The 20033-nt window shown below is 35.6% G+C and overlaps 1 protein-coding gene across 1 annotated transcript in view; it reads right to left on the reverse strand.

Moving 5' to 3' along the window:
* LOC129230518 (annulin-like) overlaps positions 1-20033 on the reverse strand; it is a 51387-nt gene that overhangs the window by 29777 nt on the left and 1577 nt on the right. Inside the window, exons 2-5 of the mRNA XM_054864921.1 lie at positions 13480-13615; positions 10463-10581; positions 10028-10135; positions 9743-9917 (exon numbers count right to left, since the gene is read on the reverse strand). Of these exons, the coding sequence (XP_054720896.1) occupies positions 9743-9917; positions 10028-10135; positions 10463-10581; positions 13480-13615 (538 nt within the window). The remainder of the gene's footprint in view (positions 1-9742; positions 9918-10027; positions 10136-10462; positions 10582-13479; positions 13616-20033) is intronic.

Raw genomic sequence — 20033 nt, forward strand, 5'->3', positions numbered from 1 at the left:
AAAATCCAGAAAGACCGTTAAGAATTTGAACAATAAAAAATAAAAGTTCGCCAAAAATCTGTTTATAGGGTTATGGTTTTAAAATTGAGTGAAAGAATAATGTATCTTGACAAGATTTCGCATATCAGGTAAATCATTTCCATGACGAATGAATTAAATGCGTGTTTTCTTTGGATATTCAATCATATAGTCATAGAAATAAATTATCTAGTGTTAAACGTTACTCTTGACAGTCTGCCATGTATGTGCACTATGTGACAAAAATGTCAACAAATGCCGGAAATGTCACGAAACTGATCTTAATATGTACTAATGTATAGAAAAAACGGTACAAAATGAAAATGCCGTTCGAAGCGAACCAAAAATTTATGAATTCCGAATTCAACATCGTGAAAATGGCTGCTTCAGAACAACTTACTGTGTGTTCTGCATTAATTGTTTACTTTCGTAATAATTTTTGGTTTCTAATCTCTTTCTATATGGGTCAGAATAACCAAAAGACTTTGAAAAATCTTTTCAAATGAATAAAGCGAAAAAATCATACATACGAACAAAAATCACAACACTTTTAGCATTTTCTTCGTTACCACATGCGTTTGTTTTAGTTTTTAAGTCGGCCATTAGACAGTGACTGCAGTGCCCCCTATAGTTCGTTGGAGTTGCGAATCTCGGGACCTAAAATTGTTGCTTTTAAGAAATGAAGACTTCACTCTCCCTCTCTCTACGTTTTATCTATTCTCAATTATTGACATATGACAGTAGGAAATTTCACTACAAAACGCAGAGCTGGCTTTCGTATTGTCCTTTGGCAACGGGTTAAATATTTATTTCAGTTCTCGCTCAACAATAGGTTAAAATAAATATTAATCATTTGGGAGATATAACCATCCAATGTTTAAATTAATTAATTAATCAAGGAAAACGTTTCCGATTCGATCCATCGCGCTTCGAAACCATGCTTGCCACAACTTAATTACACACAAAAAAGATTTTCATATATTAAGATAAACCAACCTGAGGTACGGAGGAAGTCGGGAAGGTATAAACCAACTCCCTAGTTTTGTATGTAAATTTGCCTCCATTATATTACAAAGATCAATCAAACTTTATTAACATCACACATAACGTTGTTATACCTTAAAAAGTCGTCGGTCAATTAAATTAAAAATCTATCGAACACGATCTCGTGCGTCTTTTACTTTTCAACAATAAAGTGTTGCCATTCGGCAGTATGTGTAAAATGAAATAAATAAATAACAATTGAAATATGTTACAAATATGGATGATGTGTTGCCTTACATTTTACTAGAGATGATCATTACATGGGAACATTGAAAAAAGGAACCGCGTAACGTCGATAGCGGTCAAGTGAGGATAAAGAGCATTTCGGATTGCTCAAACAGATATCGATTCTTAAACCACAAAACCGCAAAAATAAACCCGCGAAAATAAGGATGAACTGTAATTCCATTTAATATAACTTAGAAGGTCCAAACGAAGTCCATCAAATCATTTTGATTGGCTCCAACGTTTTAAATGTTAGAAAAAGTTTTCACCACCTAAATTGCGAAAGAGTTTTATGAGAGAAACGGAACTCACCCAGGGACTTCTCCTGCGGAGTACCGTCTATCACCTGCCATCCGTCGTACTTTGACTCCAGGTCCGGACGACTCATCCACATCTCGTTCCATACGTGGTAGTTCCTGCCAAAACAAACCACAGAGTTTCCACCTCTCTCTCTCTCTCTCTATCTATCTCTCTCATGAGTAGTGAGGAAAAGGTGCCTTTGGTGAGGCAAAGTGCACTCAAAAAATTCGAAATTTTTTGGAGAATTTCTTGATCTGTCCACAAGGAATGGTGCGGTTCAACTCGGAAAAAGTAGGTAAAATCTTAGGTAATAAGCTGTAAGTTATGAGTTCTCTCTGACGTGCGAAATCAATTTTCCTACCAGTTTGTTGGTCACCTCAGCTTCAATGGGAGAACATCTGCCTCCAGCTCGCTTACTGGCTATTCCGGGCTGATGAGTGCATAACGAGGACGAAACTGAAGTCTGGATGTGATAACCGGGCTGTCGGTACATTGAAATTCTGCTTTAGCCCTGTCTTAAGGACGGTAATTTACTGCAAATGAAGAGGTTTTTCCTTTTTTAACACGCTTTTATTATCTTCACCTGTATGTATGTATGTATGTATGTATCTTGTAACGGAATCTTGCAGCTCAAATTTCGCCCACTTCCTGCGATCAAATTCTTTTGAAATTTGGCACGCGATCTCAGACCCGATGATAATGCAATATTCTATAATCAAATTAATTAATTAACTCTTTTAATTGTTAGTTTCCTCCAATTTTAATCAATTTTTTGGCTTAAATCCAACAATGTGAAAAGGGACAAATTTTAAAAAATACATTAAAAAATGCTCGCAAAAATTATTTAAAAATATCCACAAAAACCTTTAATTTTTCTGCATCAGACAAAATTTGTTCCAATGTTCGAAGTTAATTAGAACATGAAATATAATTGTTTTTAACTAATTTCATGCCAAAATTTAGGTGAGCCTTCGATTGGAAATTCATTTCGGATCAGACCATTGTTGAGCAAAACTTTTATTCAAATGCTTCTCAAATTTTCAAAGTAATATAAACTAGCAGTACCCGCACAGCGTTGCCCGTGCTAAAAATTTAATGGAAGTCCGTCGAATAAAAAGAAAATTGACGCCCCCTCCCCCTCTGATGTAAAATGATAATTTTTCTTTGTATAAAATGCGTACACACCATTTCAAAGGAAAAAAAAAACTATTAAATTTTCTTTGAAATTTAAAACTTTTCGTCAAATCATTAAATTATATTTACAATTACTTTAAAACTGTATTTAGCGAGTGAAGCGGTTTTTACTGCAATTTAAAATATTTCGCCAAATAAACAAAAAAGACATCAAATAATATTTTTCAAATGTAAAAATAGCTCCGCAACTCTATTGTTTATCGTCAAACTCAACCAGCAACCACGCTCTCATAATCCATCCGTCTAACGAAAAAAAAAAAAAAAAAACACTCAGTGGAACATTTAAAAATCATCGTCAGAAAAAAGAAGAAAATGTCGTACATTTCATTGGGATAAAAACAAATCAAAAGTTTATTTTCTTCCAAAACAAATCGCCAAAACAATGAATTACATTTACGGTTGCTTTAAAGCAATAATCCTAGACTGAACTGCTCAGCGCCTAACGCGCCTAGCGACCACGCTACCGGAACCCAGACCTTTTGCAAGTGAAGCGGATGTTTTTTCTTTGGCAAAGAAAAATGTAAACTATATCACTCATTATGCCTCATTCATTATGCATTGGGGGCCTTCGTGGCTTTGTGGTAGAAACTTCGCTTCAAATGCCGGTAAACGTGGGTTCGATAACCTCGGATGCTCTGAGTGGTGTATTTCCTTTCTTTACGCTGAAAATCTTTCTCACGTTGTCTTATGTGTGAATAAATAAAAAAGTCCAAAATCTCGAGGCAATGGCCCTCAATCCTTCCATGGTTATTAACTGGGGGTTTGGCGCTATCGTCAATTATGGGCTATAATTGTTTGCTTTTGTCACTATCAGCAAGGCCATGGTCGAAGTACATTAGCCCTTGGTCTTTGGCATCCACAAATTTGGCGACAATTGGGAAAATTGCTAAGATTCCTACTTTTCAAACTCTTCCCGCAATTTCTACATTGTTTGGGGGAATTATCATAACGTAGATCGTAAAATGTGCAGAATTGGCGAAAACATTTCCCCATTGCTTATAATTCCGCGGCGCCAAGTTTGTGGACCTTTAAGAAATTCAAATGAAGCGAAGCTAAAAAGACGTAACCATGGCAATGCGAAACAAAGCATCAGTAATTTCAATGGAGATTAGATTTATTCGAACTTTATTTTTAACGGCTTGTAACTTTTTTTCCTTTGGAGATAGGTTATTTTTTCGACCTTAGGTCGAGATATTTCTGGAGTAAAAAATGTCACTTTTTCCAACGGTGTCAAAAAGAAAACTGTGGGACGATTCCTTCACTTTTTATTGATAGATTTAATGTAGAAAGTATTGCAAAATTTCAGCTAAGCCTAAAAAAGCTCTAGATAAAAACGCAAATTGCTCCCGTCGTAATGACGTTAGAGCATTGAAACAAATTGCTTAGAACGCGGAAAATTCTACCCTTTTCAACGATATATAATATTAATATGTGCAAGTAATTTTTCACCCCTTTAATAGCCAATAATAGGCAATTTACGTGAAATTTGGTCCTAAATTTGAATTAAAAAAGAACAAATTATCGGATTTTTTTTCGAAATATAGCCTATGTTACTCAGTAAGAAAGCACCTTTCATATAGTGAAAGAATTTTTCAAATAGGTGCAGTGGTTCCGGAGATTACCTCGAACATATAAACACACAAAAATCCACCCTCTCTCTTTATAATATTAGTAAAGATACGATTTCCGCAAACATACATCGATGACTAACAGTAGCTTCCCATCGGGTTGCACTTGTCATAATTTTAAGATATTACCTCGAACTCGTTTTATAAATAATTTCGTCGCCTGATAATTTTCCAACATAAGACTAAAAAACAGAAAAATAAAATAATAGTTTTAAAAACTAAAAAAACACGCTTCCGTAGCAAAATGAACTAAAAAGTGAAAAATAATCTTTGAGTGATAGTAGTTGACCAATCACTTAATTTTAATCTATATATATAAAAATGGAGTTTGGTAAATTTGTTCCCTAAGATCTCAGAAACTACCCGGCAGATCTTAATATATAAAAATGGAGTTTGGTAAATTTGTTCCCTAAGATCTCAGAAACTACCCGGCAGATTTGGCTGCAACTTTCACCGTTTGTTCAGTTTGGTACTGGGAAGGTTTATAGACTAGTTCGAAAAAAATCCGATTGATAGTTCCCTTTTTATTCCAATTTTAGTCCCAATTTTCGCATAAATGCCCCAAGATGGGGGTGGAAAAAAACGTGCACATATTAACATTATATGTCCATCGAAAGCGCCAATTTTTCTGCTGAAGATAGCATCTGTTCGAAGTTTCTAAGTTGTATAAAAAACGAGTTATGAGCTTTTTTGTTCCCTGTTCGAAGGCTTTCATCAACCCAAGTCATTATTTAGTGTGTCATCTCAACTCCCAAGCATTGTTGTATTGTTGAATATTTTTGCGTTTCGTCTGACTTTTTGAGGCTTTTCTCAAGTCAAATCTTAAAGTAACGTTTTTCCACATGATTGGCTAAAAATAAATGGATTTGGCTGATCATTTTACTTTTAAACGGAACTTATGTAGTTAATGGTTTATTATTATTATTTATGCTGATTCGACACTTGCTCACTATATCCAACCAACCAGCAGAAATATCGCCAGAATTTTTTCAGAAAGATTTCAGTAGCTGATGCATTTGGCAGTTTTTTCCATTGTCGCAGTTTTTGAGCCCAAAGACTACGTAATAATGTTTCTCAGCTTTCATCATATAAACAAAATATCGCCAATCAAAGATACTTAAAAAAAAAAAATACTGTGTAAAATTATTCAACAACTAAATTAGGCAAATCCATAAACCGCACAAAAATTTTCATTAATTTTTCATTTTGCACGATTTCAAACAATCGCCAAATTTTACTACTTATTTTGGAAACATTTCGGATGAAACCGTTTAGCGCCATTGTATTTTGACCAAAAGTATCTCAGCATCTGGCAACAATATTTCTATAATAAAAATTAGTAAGGAGGGGAAGTATTATCGAAAGTGTCCCAAAATGATTCTCGCAAATTTGGTAAAATTTTAAACCGCACCAAGTGCCCACAAAAATTGAAATGTCCCAAAATAACTAAAGCAAGTGTTAGGGGAACATGGGCGGCTACATTTTTTAAAACAGTTCGTACATCAATAGCCATACAGAGAAGGTTTCAGATTTAAAAAAAAAGTACTAACACATAAATCTTTTTAAACATGTAAAGTTTAATTTCATATTTCGGAAATTCTTCAAATTTGTATATGCTTAAATGTCGCGCTTTCGTTTCTAATTGAATACTATTTTGTTCTTTATACTTATTGCTATTTTAGTTTAATGAGTAAGGAAGAAGCTCGATTTTTAATCACGTCAAAAAGGTTTGTTTTAAATTCTTTCGCTTAAAACAGAAAACAAGGGCAAGTAACGATTGTTTCTCATAGTTATTACTGACCCAGGCAACGCCGGGTATTTTTGCTAGTGTAATACAAAAAAGCGTGGGGGGGGGCTTCTTATCAGTTGTCTTGAATTTCTTCCATTTGTTGTCCATGCAAAAATGTAAATAGACAGCACCCCACGTTTTTTTGTATTACATTAAAATTAAGTGATTGGTCAGCTACTATCATCCAAAGATTATTTTTCACCTTTTAGTTCATTTTGCTACGGAAGCGTGTTTTTTTAGTTTTTTAAACTATTATTTTTATAGCTATACGAGAGAAAATACAGAAAACATTCACTGACTACAGCTAATATTAGGCCACTGATTAACACATTCAGACAAACCGGAAGCATGGCGGATGAAAAACATCTCGATATTAGACTACCAGTTCCACTGAGTTTATTCAAAAGTACCCTGATTCGCGATACTGACCCTTGTGAAGGTCGTGGAGGCTCGATCGTAAAGCGCCGCACAATGGGGGCGAAAACGCCAAAATGAGCTTAAAAATGTCTTTTAAACCTCTCTCGTTTATTTGTTTACACAAGCATGTAATTAGCAAGTTTTTTCGATTTTTTTGGGCTCAAAGTCCAAAACTCGCAGGTTTACGCAGCTAATTCCCTTTCAGAGTATTCATACAGACCATTGATGACTAATTAATTTTAAAGAGTACATAAGAATACATTTTTTTGTAGAGTGTTTCAAAAAAAATAACTTTGAATCCCCTAGTTTTCGGTGCTGATCAAAACCGATGTTCGGTTTGAATATTTAATTAATTATTTATTTATTTTTATTTATTTATTTATTTATTTATTTTATTTTTTTTTTGGTTTTATTACTATCTTTTAACACGAGGGAAATTAAATATATCCGCCTTTAATATGGAAAAAATTATATACTGCTTAAAAGCATTTTTTTTTTAATTTCCGCACTCATGGTTCTTCACCGTCTAAAAGCTCTCTTTAACTTTGTAATGGACGAAGGGTTCTAAAATTACAGTTCTGATTGCCTAAGAGGTAGACAAAATTTATTGATCCTCAATTAGTTGAATATAGGAGGAAAAAAAAATTAAACGCTTTTTGACGTTTCTACCCACTGTGCCCAGTCCGTTGCCAGTCGGTCACAGATCCCCCATGTTCGCTAATGATAGCTGGAGCACGTTAAATATGATGTGGCCACTAAGCCCACGATGTCAATTAACACTTTTGGGTGTGCAGGTACAGGGATCTCTCGGCTTCTATTCTGGATCAAAAAAAAAAAAAAGAAGAAACGGAGCTGTCTTCAGGGCCCCTTCAAATCGGCAAAAACACAAATAATGGTAGATACGGGCACCCTGGAGTGTGACGATGATGATATTGGCTCTTGTTGGCACCTATTTTCCGCATTTTCTCCGGTGCAGCCAAAGCACCTCTACATATGCTTTACCTCTCAGTTTCCAGGAAACGATGGCTACTCTTTCTTCTAACCAGTAAACCAAACGACAGTATAATAATGAAAAAAGAAAATCTGTATAAGTAAAAATTAAAAGAACTTAGTAGAAAATGTTTCTGGATGCATAAATTATCTGCCCTCGCGTCCCTGTTATGGAAATATAAGGTTTCAAAGTCTGCCGAAATTTTAAGAAAAGTTGCCAAATTTAGCGAGTTTCGGTGAGCAATGGGAGACGTCTTTCACACGTTTTGCCACATGCTGATGAATAAATCGCGTGTAAACTTTCGTTTCTCAACAAATCTTTAAATTTGGCCCTTTTTTTAAAAAAATTTCGGCAGACATTAACACCTTACATCTCGATAACGAGGATATGAGAGCAAACAGTTTTTGCGTCAAAAAAGTCTCAATATGTGAAAAAAACGAAAAATGTCATGAAATGTCTCAATATGTGTAGTAATGAAAAACTGCAACAGGTAGGGTTGCTACCTATTTCAGTCTTTCACCATTCTCAAAAAAATGTCTCAATATGTGTAATAATGAAAAACTGAAATAGGTAGGGTTTCTACCTATTTCAGTTTTTCATCATTCTCCAAAAACGTCAAAAGTTTTTCATTATTACTCTACTCGTTTGGCTCTCTGACGAGGAGAGCGTTTCTTTAAACTCCTGTGAAAGAAATTAATGTATTTGTGTTTTCAAAAAAATCAATCTTTATTTTGGGAGCACCCTGTAGATAAACTTCGCTTGTTTTTATTGAATTCAGTATTAAAAAAAGTTTTTAAATGATGTAGTATAGTGTTAGAATCTTTTGAAAGGAGATATTTTCTATGAGCAGTGAGCATACAAAACTGAAAAATTCCAACAATTGCCACAATTATGGCCACCACTATATTTTGCGATGTATCGGATGTTGAAAAATTGTTAACTTTTATTTATTTTTATTTTTTTGAGAACGATCCCTTTGAGGAATGAAGGAAGCACTTACCACGTCATGTCGTCGGTTTCTTTCTCTTCGCCCGTGGCAGCGACGAAGTTGTCGATGGTCAGCGTCAAGTTGGAGTCATGGCCTGAGTTGAAGCAGGTCACGGGGCGACTCGGGATGCCCAGGGAGCGGGCCACTAGAAACAGCACAAAGGCAGTTATCAAGTTATGTCGGAACTTGTGAGCAACGAGCCGACTTCACGGTGAATCGGAAAGGATTTCTCGACTTTTAAATGACGTAATAGCGGGACGGAAAACTAGAAAATATGGACCGGGAAAAAAAGTCGGGAGTTCTTCATAAAGGAATTTAATTCCCAGATAGTCATTAATTTAGGTAAAGGGTATTATAGTCACATCAGAGATGGATTTACGATTTACCCTATAGGCAGAGGCAAATTGCTACCTAAGAACTCAAACACATTGTCCCTGCAGGCTTAAAAAAAAAGAAAGAAAGAAAAAAAAACGCCATTTGGACTGATTTTTTTTCATTAATAAAATAAATTTGTTAATATTGATAGCCAATTTTTTTTGTAGTTGCGAACGAAATTTCAAGATTTTAAAATTTTCCCCGTCCATGAAACTTGCCCCACTGTATGCTGAAGCTAAGCCATCCTATTAAGGAGTTCTCCACTGAGTCACAGATCAGTGTCTTTTAAATACTTTACACTCTTACAAATTCAGGAAATTAAAGGTAACTATTTCTGTAAACGTATAGTGTTTACTGTACAAAGAAATTGTGCAGTAAATTGTGCCGAAACCCTATGCTATTGCAACACCAGCTCGTGCACCAGTTGACTTATTGTGCGAAGGATATAACTCCCCATTTCTGATCACCCGTCAAGACCCATTCAGTACAGGGACTAGCAAATCGGTCTGCAAATATTAAGAACTCAAATTTTAACCTCATTACTTGAATATCGTTTTTATAATCAGAACAGCCAGACACGGCTTTCCTATTTTCTCTACCGTAAAGGTGTTTTCGCAAAATAAGATTGTACGGTAAAAAGTATTGACAACATGGATGACAGTACTTTTTACAGTTAATTTTCCGACAGCGTATGAAGTGCGCAGTAGTCAACAGAGGTAAGCCATATTGCATGAGTAAAAAAGTGTCGATCATTATGGAGTGTTGATACTCACTGGCGGTGAGGAGTCCCGAGAAGACCCAGCACTGTCCGTACTTGACGGGCTTTGCCGACTCGACGTACTGTTGTACGATCTTGGCACTGCCCACCCACGCCGTGGGGGCGATGCCGTCCTTGTACTCGCCGTCCCATCGCCCCAGTAACACGCCCTCGTCGTCGTTAGAGTTGGCCTACAAGAACACATTACAGAGTAAGAAGATAACAAGAGCTCGCGACAGAGTTATTTTCTTACTGTTAGTGTGACCAGTCGTATATCGGCAAGTTTAAACGAGGTACTCACCGCTGCAGAAAGCAGGCGGACAACCTTGACGGGGTCGTTTCTCTCGTGTGAACGTATATCGCCTACGGTGAGGGCGAGCCAGCAGCACTCCAGGATGCCAGGGTTAAACTGAAAGGAGACAGTCATGTACTATCTCGTCATTGCAATTTTTTTAGCTCACTTTATGCGTATTTACAACATGTAAGGAAGAACGTATCAATAGAGTATGCCAAAATAATCAATAGAGTGTACAATCACCAAACGCGATACTGTACGCCACTGACCGTCATATTACGACTCTATAAATGTGACCCAACCACACACACACACTGAAACAGTCGAAAACGTAGATTGAGTAAATTAATATCAAAAAGACAAATTTTTTGTTGAGGTAAACTCATCTTATACTTCAAGCTGTTCACTGGCAGGAATTTTATTGGAAACAGCTGATCTTACCTGTCCAAATGTCCAGGGCAACTTGTCGATCTGTTCGGTTGTCCCGATGAACAGGACTCCTTCGTCTTTCATCACGTACTCTTGCCGCAGGAGCTCATCGTTCAGAAACACGGTGTCCTCTTGAAGTAAAAAAAAAAAAAGATTTCTATCAGGACATTCCGAATTAGCGCCACTATAGTAGGGGAGTTGACTCATCCAAGAAGTTTACTGAAAGTTAATTTTGTCAGGGCGCTTCGAGTTAAGGTCTTTATGTCAGAGGAACTGACTCATCCGGGAAGTTTACTGAAAGTTAATTCTGTCAGGGTGCTTCGAGTTAAGGTCTCTATGTCAGAGGAACTGACTCATCCGGGAAGTTTACTGAAAGTTTATTCTGTCAGGGCGTTTCGAGTTAAGGTCTCTATGTTAGAGGAGCTGACTCATCCGGGAAATTTATTGAAAGTTAATTCTGTCAAGTTGCTTCGAATTAAGGCCGTAAGAGTTTCGGTTGCTGTTTCATCTCTATCAACTACAGCGCGTCCTAGAGTTTATTTCGATTGCGAATTTTAGTTGAGATTGCAGTAAATTTCCATTTTGGATGCATCTACTATTGATTCAAGTTATTAGATGTTTGTTATTATTTTCAAGAATAACTTATGTAATATGGTTTGGGGTCAAAACTTCGCTGCCAAAACTTTGCCGATCCATTACTTTGCGTGGGTAGAACTTCGCGTATTTTTACATAACTATGAACTTCCATAAATATATCATATAAACTTAGCAAACTAGTAAAAATGTGTCTTTTTTGGGGGGGAGGGGGGATTGTTGAATGATTTCCAGGAACGCATTAGACACACAGTATAAAAACTAATTTTTCATAATAAATTACTTGATTGCAAGTTAATCGTGTAAATCCTAAATGAATTTAAGTATAGCAAGTTAATGAAGTGATAAATTGATATAAATTTGAAGATTAAAGTAAAATTAATTGATCACTTTTTCAAGAATGATTAATTGGTTTTATAATAACAATTTAATGTTTTATAGCTAACTAACTGAAAAATTTTTAATTAAGAGTTTTGTATTTCATTTTAATTTTTTTATCATTTATTCCTAATTTTTTTAAAACTAGTTTTTCAAAATTTGAGAGTAAATTCAGAAACGATCTCCCCTCCACTCCCAACTTGCTTTCCGCGGTGTTACTCATAATTCGCTCGCTTCTCCATTCGCGCGAGAAATTGAATCATCGAATTTTTTTTTCGAAATTTTAAATCCTAATTATGCAAAAAAGATGTTCTATGATATATGGATTCATAAAAAAAATAAAATTTTAAGCTAAGAACTGCCACACAAGAGAAATGAATTTTAGACATTTGAGGTTTTTTAGCAAAAAGTAATCTTAAATAAATTTTAACATAGAGTGTAGAGGGATAAAGTTGGGACTTTTACCACTAGTCGTTATAATGGAATGGTCTTTATAATGTGTGGTCGTTATAACGAACGTCGGCTGCTTATGTAGTTTAAAGATTTTTTTTCACATTAAAACTAAAATAATTTAATTTTAAGATGTTTTATTTCAGATGCGAAAAGTAATACATGCACGAAGTCTTGTTTGTACAAATTTTTGTGCGCACGAAATTTCGACTGCGCGAAGTTTAGTCCAGGTGAAGTTTAGACCAATCGAAGTTTTGTCCATGCGAAGTTTTGACCGCGCGAAGTTTTGTCCACGAGAAGTTTTGACCCCGCGAAGTTTTGGCCGCGAAGTTTTGACCCATTACAGTGTAATATATTTTCGTAATGGGATTCCTTGCTATTGAATTGTTCAAGTTGCGGCAATGACCGATTTCCGTTGTCAAAAAAAGGAAAAATGACCGACTCCAAGTTCTTAAACCATAACAAAGACTAGCACTAATTACCACTGTTTCGACATCTCATTGAAGTGAGAGTGCCAACAAACTGGTAGCTCAAGCAAATTTGTCTTCTGCAATAGCACGGTTCAACACGTCAATTGCAGGCAAGGCTTGGGTATGAAGCAGTAGTTTACCGCCTTCAACACATGAAAACCGGGTTGTAGGTATATTTCAGGTAGTTCTGCTTCTTGGTTTAATGGTAATAGCTTATTGCTTCATACCCAAGCCTTGCTTTCAATTGACGAGTTGAACCACACCATTGCTGCGGATTCTCGCTTGTGTGCTAAACATACTTTATCTACTAGTTTGCTGGTACTCTCAGCTTCATTGAGAGAACGTCTGCCTCCAGCTCGGTTACTATACATTCCAGACTGATAAATCCACAACAAGGAGGAAACTGCAGTCTCTAGATTTCGTAACTCCACTGCCAGTATATTGCATGTAGCCCTCGCTAAAGGGCGGTAACTTTCTTCTCAGTATTTTCCTATTGCATTTTTTTTTCTCTTATATGTTTGTATATCCCGTGTATACAAACTTTCAACGCCACACGATTACTAAAACGAGCTTTACGTAGGTCTAAACAGGTTTTACCTTGAACATCATACCTGTAAATCTTTGTCTATGATGTCATTTACTATCTTCGGTGCTCATAGGACGATTCGATCCTTGGTCGAACATCCAAACTGATGATTGAAGCCTACGTCAACCAAAAACTTCCGTTTTATCAGACGGTTCGATTCTTGGCTAGGCAGCCGAACTGCCGTTTGAAGGCTTCTTCAACCAATAACGCACGTAAAAACTGCTTAAGGTTTTCACGATCGGTGTCAAAATGAAGAAATGACATTTCTGGGTTCATTGAAGTGAAAAAGTCGAATGAAAAAGAAAATCAGACGTTTCGTTAAGTTCTGCGGCTGACATCATCAGTGGATGAGTTCCATGCGACTGATGAGCGACAATAACGCCCGTGTTCTCTAAACTTTTCGACTCGTTGCCAGCCATTTGGACCGTCTTCTTGAGGCCTACTCATTGGTTAAAGAGAGCTTAAACTGGCAGCTTAGTCTGCCTGACCGAGGGTCGAATCGTCTGATGAATGGGAGCGATATTCTAAAAAGCTCCAGAGACCAAACATACCGTTGTTCCAGGGGTTAAAAAGTATCGAGATGGGTTTCTGCTGCTTGAAGTTAAGAGCCGCTATCTTGTTGTTCAGAAGGCTCGTGTCCACCTGAAGAAGCCACTCCCCGACGTGGCTGAACGGCGATGACGTCACCTGCAGGAGAAATCAATCTCTGTTTATTAAAATAAATGTCAGAGGGATTTTGGAACTGTGTTTGTCCCAAGTCCGGGAGTCCTCAAAGCACCTACTGCCTTAAAATTTGGTAAAAAATAGCTTCGAACTCTCGAAGTTCGTACATCGGAGTTTTTTTTTTTTAATTTCGAATTAGTTTTTTAGTAATTAATTTTTTAAGCTTTAATTTCAGGTATTGAGGGGATGAAAATATTTTCACACCCCTTAGTATTCTATATTATTTGAAAGAACTTCTCTTTTCTGCCCAAAATGAAGTTCGTTTCAATTTTCTCCTTCCACTATAAAATATTCTATTAAAAGGGTCTTAATTACAAAATAATTATTAAATGAAATTAAAAAAAAACCTTACTGCGTAAAAACCAAAAGAAGAAAAAAAAAACGGAAAGGAAAGATATATACGTCCAGTAGTTTAGAATGTTATTAAGTACTACTGAATAACTACACCATTGAAAGTTTTATAGTCGATACAAACATAAGCAAAATCATGAATTAAAAAGCAGAAAAGAAGCATCAACAGTCGGGGCCCATTTGTTTTTGAGCAATCAAGGAACCCCGTGAAATTTGAATGGGCCCCGACTGTTTTGTTTGTATAGCGTGGTTGCACAGGAGCTGTTTCTAGAAACAATAGCCCCCAAAGAGTAGGGCCCTGTCGCAACTCGTGATTGCGAAAAACATAATTTAAATTCAAAATTTCAGAATTCAAGTTATTTTTATTTATTTATTTTTTTTTTTTGCGATAGACGGATGGATTATGATAGCGTGGTTGCTGGGCAAGTTTGGTGACAAACAATAGAATTGCTGAACTATTTATACATTTGAAAGATATTACTTAATGTCTTTTTTTGTTTATTTGGCAAAATATTTTTAATTGCAGTAAAAACCGCTTCACTCGCTAAATCGAGTTTTAAAGCAACTGTAAATCTAGTTTAATGATTTGACGAAAAGTTTTAAATTCCAAAGAAACTTAAATATTTTTTTTTTTTTTGAAAAAGTGTGTACGCATTTTATGCAAAGAAAAATAATCATTTCACATCAGAGGGAGAGGGGGCGTCAATTTTTTTTATTCAACGGACTTCCATTAAATTTTTAGCACGGGCATCGTTGTGAGGATACTGCTAGTGAAAAATAAATGCCTTTAATATTGAATTTACTTACGATTCAAAATGATTTATTGCTGAAAAGTACCTCGATATGTTCTATTTGGGACATTACGAAAGCAATGATGTCCCACTGTGTGGTTGAGGGAAGAAACTTACTTCGATGGTGATGAAAACACGTCCAGGGGATTCCGGCGGGACATCTTGAGTCCTGACGATCCGGGCCCCCCACTTGTGGGGCTGCTCGCCCCCGGGTGCTGGGGCGATGGGCAGGAAGATCATAGTCTGCACGCTGTGCTCGGGTTTTTGCACTCCTGGAAGGTAGACAACATGGTCAATGTGAAAGATTCACGTTAGCAAGGTGACAGGAAGAAGCAGCACTATCGTTGGAGAAAACCTACCCTGACAGGCGTTGTAATTTCGTGATTAGGATCTGCGTAGCCTTCAAAATGGCAGGCTAGGTTTGCCCCGACTGAATGTTCTCTACAATGAGATTTCCAGTTTGTCCCTTTTTTACTTCCTTTTACAAAAAAGGAGGTATTGTATTCGCGAAAAAATTTTCACTAAAAAATCGATATTAATTTCCATTTTGCCCACCCCCGAATGAATGTTGACTTTTTTTTTCGACTCGACCACGCGTGAATAAGTACCCAAGAACGTATAGACACGCGAAATATCCATTTTGACGATTCCCGAGTTCATTACAACGAGTTTTCTCGTGACGTCTGTATGTACGTATGTATGTATGTATGTGCGTATGTGCGTATGAATGTCGCATAACTCAAGAACGGTATATCCTAGAAAGTTGAAATTTGGTACGTAGACACCTAGTGGGGTCTAGTTGTGCACCTCTTGTTTTGGTTGCATTCGGATGTTTCTAAGGGGGTCTTTTGCCCCTTTTTGGGAGGAAATCATTGTTACTTTCGATGTAAACTCAAGTAGTGTAACAATTTGGCAGACACTTGCCGATATATCGCCAGTCTTTTGGTCGCACACTTTGCGACAAATTGGCAATTTCTTTTTAAAATCTGGTTTCAATTTGGCCTCTGTTGGTGATATTTAGAGAGTAAACTATTGAATCACATTAAAATTACCAATAATGGGAAAATGACATTAAATTGGAGTAAAAGGAAGTCATGTGTGGCACACATCAGCTCGTTAAACAGTAAGTTAGTTACTGCCCTTAAGCCAGGGCTAAGGCAAAACTTTATGCAATAGGGGGAGAGTAGGTACAGTGAGACACGAAAATTCAATTACATTTTTTATCATTAAGAAGCATAGAAATTAAATTCTTCCAAATGGCACAATATTTGTTACTATGATGGGTATTATAAAAGTGGATCTAAAAAAAATTAAGTATTTACAAAAACGATTTAAAAAAAAAAAAACGAAATGCAATTTTGTCTCACTGTTCCCCTGGTGAGTGGGAACAGTGAAACACATATTTTTTGAATCAGCGAACTTTGAAAGAATATTAATTTACCTAGAAAATATGAATGAATAATGAATATGAATTGTTTTCGTTTGGTTTTGATATGCGATATTGCCTTTGGCAAGGTAAATTTCATGTCGTCCTGACAAAAAGGAGTGACATGTTCCACGCATTTTTTTTTGGACTGAGATAGTATGATTTAGATTATTCTGTATTAGTAAAATGATGTAAAGTGTCATCTTGTGGCATAGCATTAGATAAGGATGGAATGCTTTCACTGTAGCCTTTGTCTGTTACTACAGCTTCTTTCCTATCTGCTTCAGAAATCTCTAAAATAGCTTATTTGATTCCCTTTTTTCTAGGTAGTTGAAATTTTGAAATGTGGAAAAATATTATTACATTTAGAATATTGTGATGAAGCAATAAAATAAAATAGAACATAAATAAAAGAAGTATGAAGTGGAAACATTTACAGTGGCTCCCAAAAGTGTTCGTACACTTTGAAAATTTTTGAGTAAAACCAAAATAACTCGAAACTGAATTCGAATATGAAGTTCAATATTTTTTCACATCATTCCTATGTCATTCTAAATACAACTCATAGGTTTTTTTTAAATATTGAGGGATCTTCTTTTTGAAATGGGTCAGAAAACGAAGAGACAAAGAAATAACACGCCACAAAAGTCATCGTACACTCAAATGTTTTCGAATAAATTCATGATTAAAATTATCATATGCCGTTTTAATAATATTTTTGCATTGTGTTGACATTTATAAGTCATTTGGCTTTAATTTTTTCTTTATTTATTCCTTAATATTGTGCTTATTACTGTAAAATTGCTAGTATTCGTAAAAAACCGCAAACACCATTCAAAATTTGAATTTTTTCCCACAGTAGTGGTAAATTGGTTTGAAATGTCGCTAAATTAGTTAATTTATTTGTTTGTATAATAAAGTGCTTGATAAAATGCTTTAAAGAAAGGAATCGAACCAAAAACAAGGTAAGAAAAGGTCAACCGGCAAAGTTGACAAAACGTGATCGGAGATTTAAAGTTAAAAAAATTATGAAAAATACACATTTGAGTGCTGTAAAAGTTTCTGTAGAAATAAATGAAACATTTTACATTTAATTTTTACCTAAAATTGTTGGCCAAGTTCTCCGATTAGCTGGATTAAATGGGACCTCTTCCCGCAGAAATTTTGTTGGTCGTGCGAAAAACAGAAAGCTTACGCTTTTCATCGCAAAATCAATGATAAAAAAACTAAAAACGTTTTAGAATAAAGTCTTACTTACAGATAAAAATTAATTTAACATTTTTGGTTAAATTGTTGTATAACTGTAAGTAGAAGAAAAAATTACGAACTTAATCTTAAGAACTTATTTGGATCAGTTAATCAGGACGGTATAGGTGTTCTAGTGTGAGGGTGCATATCAGCATCAGGACTTGGTAGTTTGTAATTTTTGATGAAATAATGAATCATGCTGTTTCTTTAAATATTTTAAAAACCAATTTTGAACTCTTAGCCAAAAATTTGGTTATTCGAAACAACTTTGTTTTTGTTTTTTTAAATCAAGATAACGATAAGAAGCACACGGCTTTCAACGTTTGCGCCTAGTGCCACGAAAATTGTCCTAAAGTTTAGAAAATACCCCCTCAATATCCAGATTTTAACTTAATGTAACGTATTTAGAGATATCTGAAGGCTAGATTACGAAAATAGGGCTTTAAAACGAAAATAGAGCTGGAAACAGTAAGACTCGAAGTGTGGTTGAACACTTACTTAACAATTACGCAAAAAAGAGAAAGAAATCTATTCCCAGACTTTTAAAAGGTGTTATGAATACTGTATGATATTCTACTAATTAATAACTTAATCAGAAGTTAGATTATTCAATAATATATAGACATTTTATAAAGTGTGCAAAGACTTTTGTGAGATAAAATTTCCGGCACTTTTTAGTTTTTGATTTAAAAAAAATTAAGTTTTAATTTTTTTAAAAAAATTTCATGTAGTTTTGTTAAAAAGTGATCATAGATCTTATAATTAAATACCTATTCCGAAATATTAATTCTAACCAATGGATTGGGGCCTATTTCATTGAAAGTCGTAGGTGTACGAAGACTTTTGGGAGCCACTGTATGTGATATTGAATAGCAATAAAAGTCATAATTTCATTCAAGCATCCTTATTTTGTTGCAGGGCTTTTAAACTTGTTTTATTATTATTTGCATCAACAGGCTAGTTCTATTTAAATGTAATTCAATGCATAATTTCTCCACTTTTAATATAATACTGCTATGGGAGCAATGCGCAACCAGTTTATGGTGTCTCGCTGTTCCTGTCTCACTGTTCTCTCATTGCAAAATGTAAACTCAATGGCTGCCATTCTCAGACAAGGAAAATTAAAACATGATTCTACTGCTAAAATGAACATTAGTTAATAAGCTAATGTAAGATTAGTACACCGGTCTGTAAAGTTTATCTAACAGTTTAAACAGTGCAAAATACAATAGAGATAATTTTACTAATTTTTTTAGTACACCGGTCTGTACAGTTTATCTAATAGTTTAAACAGTGCAAAAAACAATAGAGATAATTTTACTTCGATGACTCCAAACTATGATGACATACATGAAATACACCGCCAGCTCAGTCAATTCCAGCCGAGGACTGCAGTTTCGTGCTTATGTCACTCGGACCAATGCTTCGGTCACTCGTCTGGTCAGTTAGAGAATATGTGGGTTTGTGGCAACTCTTTCTCACGGCCTTAGGCCAGTACGAAAGTAGTTTTCACCACGTGGCAAGCACCCACCGCGGAGTAGCGTAGCATGTGTTTCTACGATGGGGAGCTGTTGTTTTAAAACAAATAGGTCTCTTATTGTTCTGCATTTGGATGTAAGGAAAAATTGTTCAAGGGAGGACCAATAACATTCCATTAGTAAGTTTTAACTTTAATAATATCTCAGTTATTTACAAATTTATTGGTTTTATAGCTAAAAAATAGAGTTAGAAAGTCATTTATCGCTTTTTTGGCGAAAAAAACTTTATATTACCAAAAATTAACAACTTGAACTGAGCGTTTGCGCTGTCATCTTTTATTTCATAAAATGCTTAATATAGATGTTCGTATCTTTACAGATACCTATAGCCTCATTAATTTTTTTTTCATAAAGCTAATTGAGGCAGTGAAAAGCAAAGATATGTAAGTGGCAAAATTAAAAATTTGGAGGTAACCAGTATACGAATAGAAGGGGAACCTCTCGTCTGTTTTGGAGTAGGAGATTGAGTTAGTAGCACTGGTTGGTAATGCTGTACAGTGTGATTTATAAAATATAATTCAATGAAAGCCTACCTAGAACGTCATCTTTAAACGCATTTTACTCAAAACTTGAAAATGTCCATTTACATCTCTTTGCTTTTCACTGCCTCAGTTGAAGTTGGGATTTCTTTCTCACTTGAAAAAAGCTTCATATTAATATTACATCGTCGGATGATTGCTATTCGTAGGGAAATACAATTCAGTTAACTAAGGGTCAGTGAAACTGTAAGCAGAAATGTATCCATTGGTGACTTTTTTTTGTATGAATTATCAATAGTGATTCGAGGTGTACACGATAAGGGGGGGGGGGGGACTGCACAAACTAAGCTAAAGCAATTTTTAGTGGAAAGTTAATTTAATGGCGTCTTTTTTTTTGGGGGGGAGGGGGTTCTAATTCGGGGGGGGGGGACTACCAGGCATTTGAGGCGGTGCTCTTGGAGGGATGGGCTCCTCCAAGATTATGCATCTATGATTCTGGTTTGTGTACTCAAATAATAAAAACGAATACTTTGTATAGTTTATTTCTGA

The sequence above is a fragment of the Uloborus diversus genome, chromosome 9 (genome assembly GCF_026930045.1).
Source record: "Uloborus diversus isolate 005 chromosome 9, Udiv.v.3.1, whole genome shotgun sequence".
Classification (NCBI taxonomy): Eukaryota; Metazoa; Arthropoda; class Arachnida; order Araneae; family Uloboridae; genus Uloborus; species Uloborus diversus.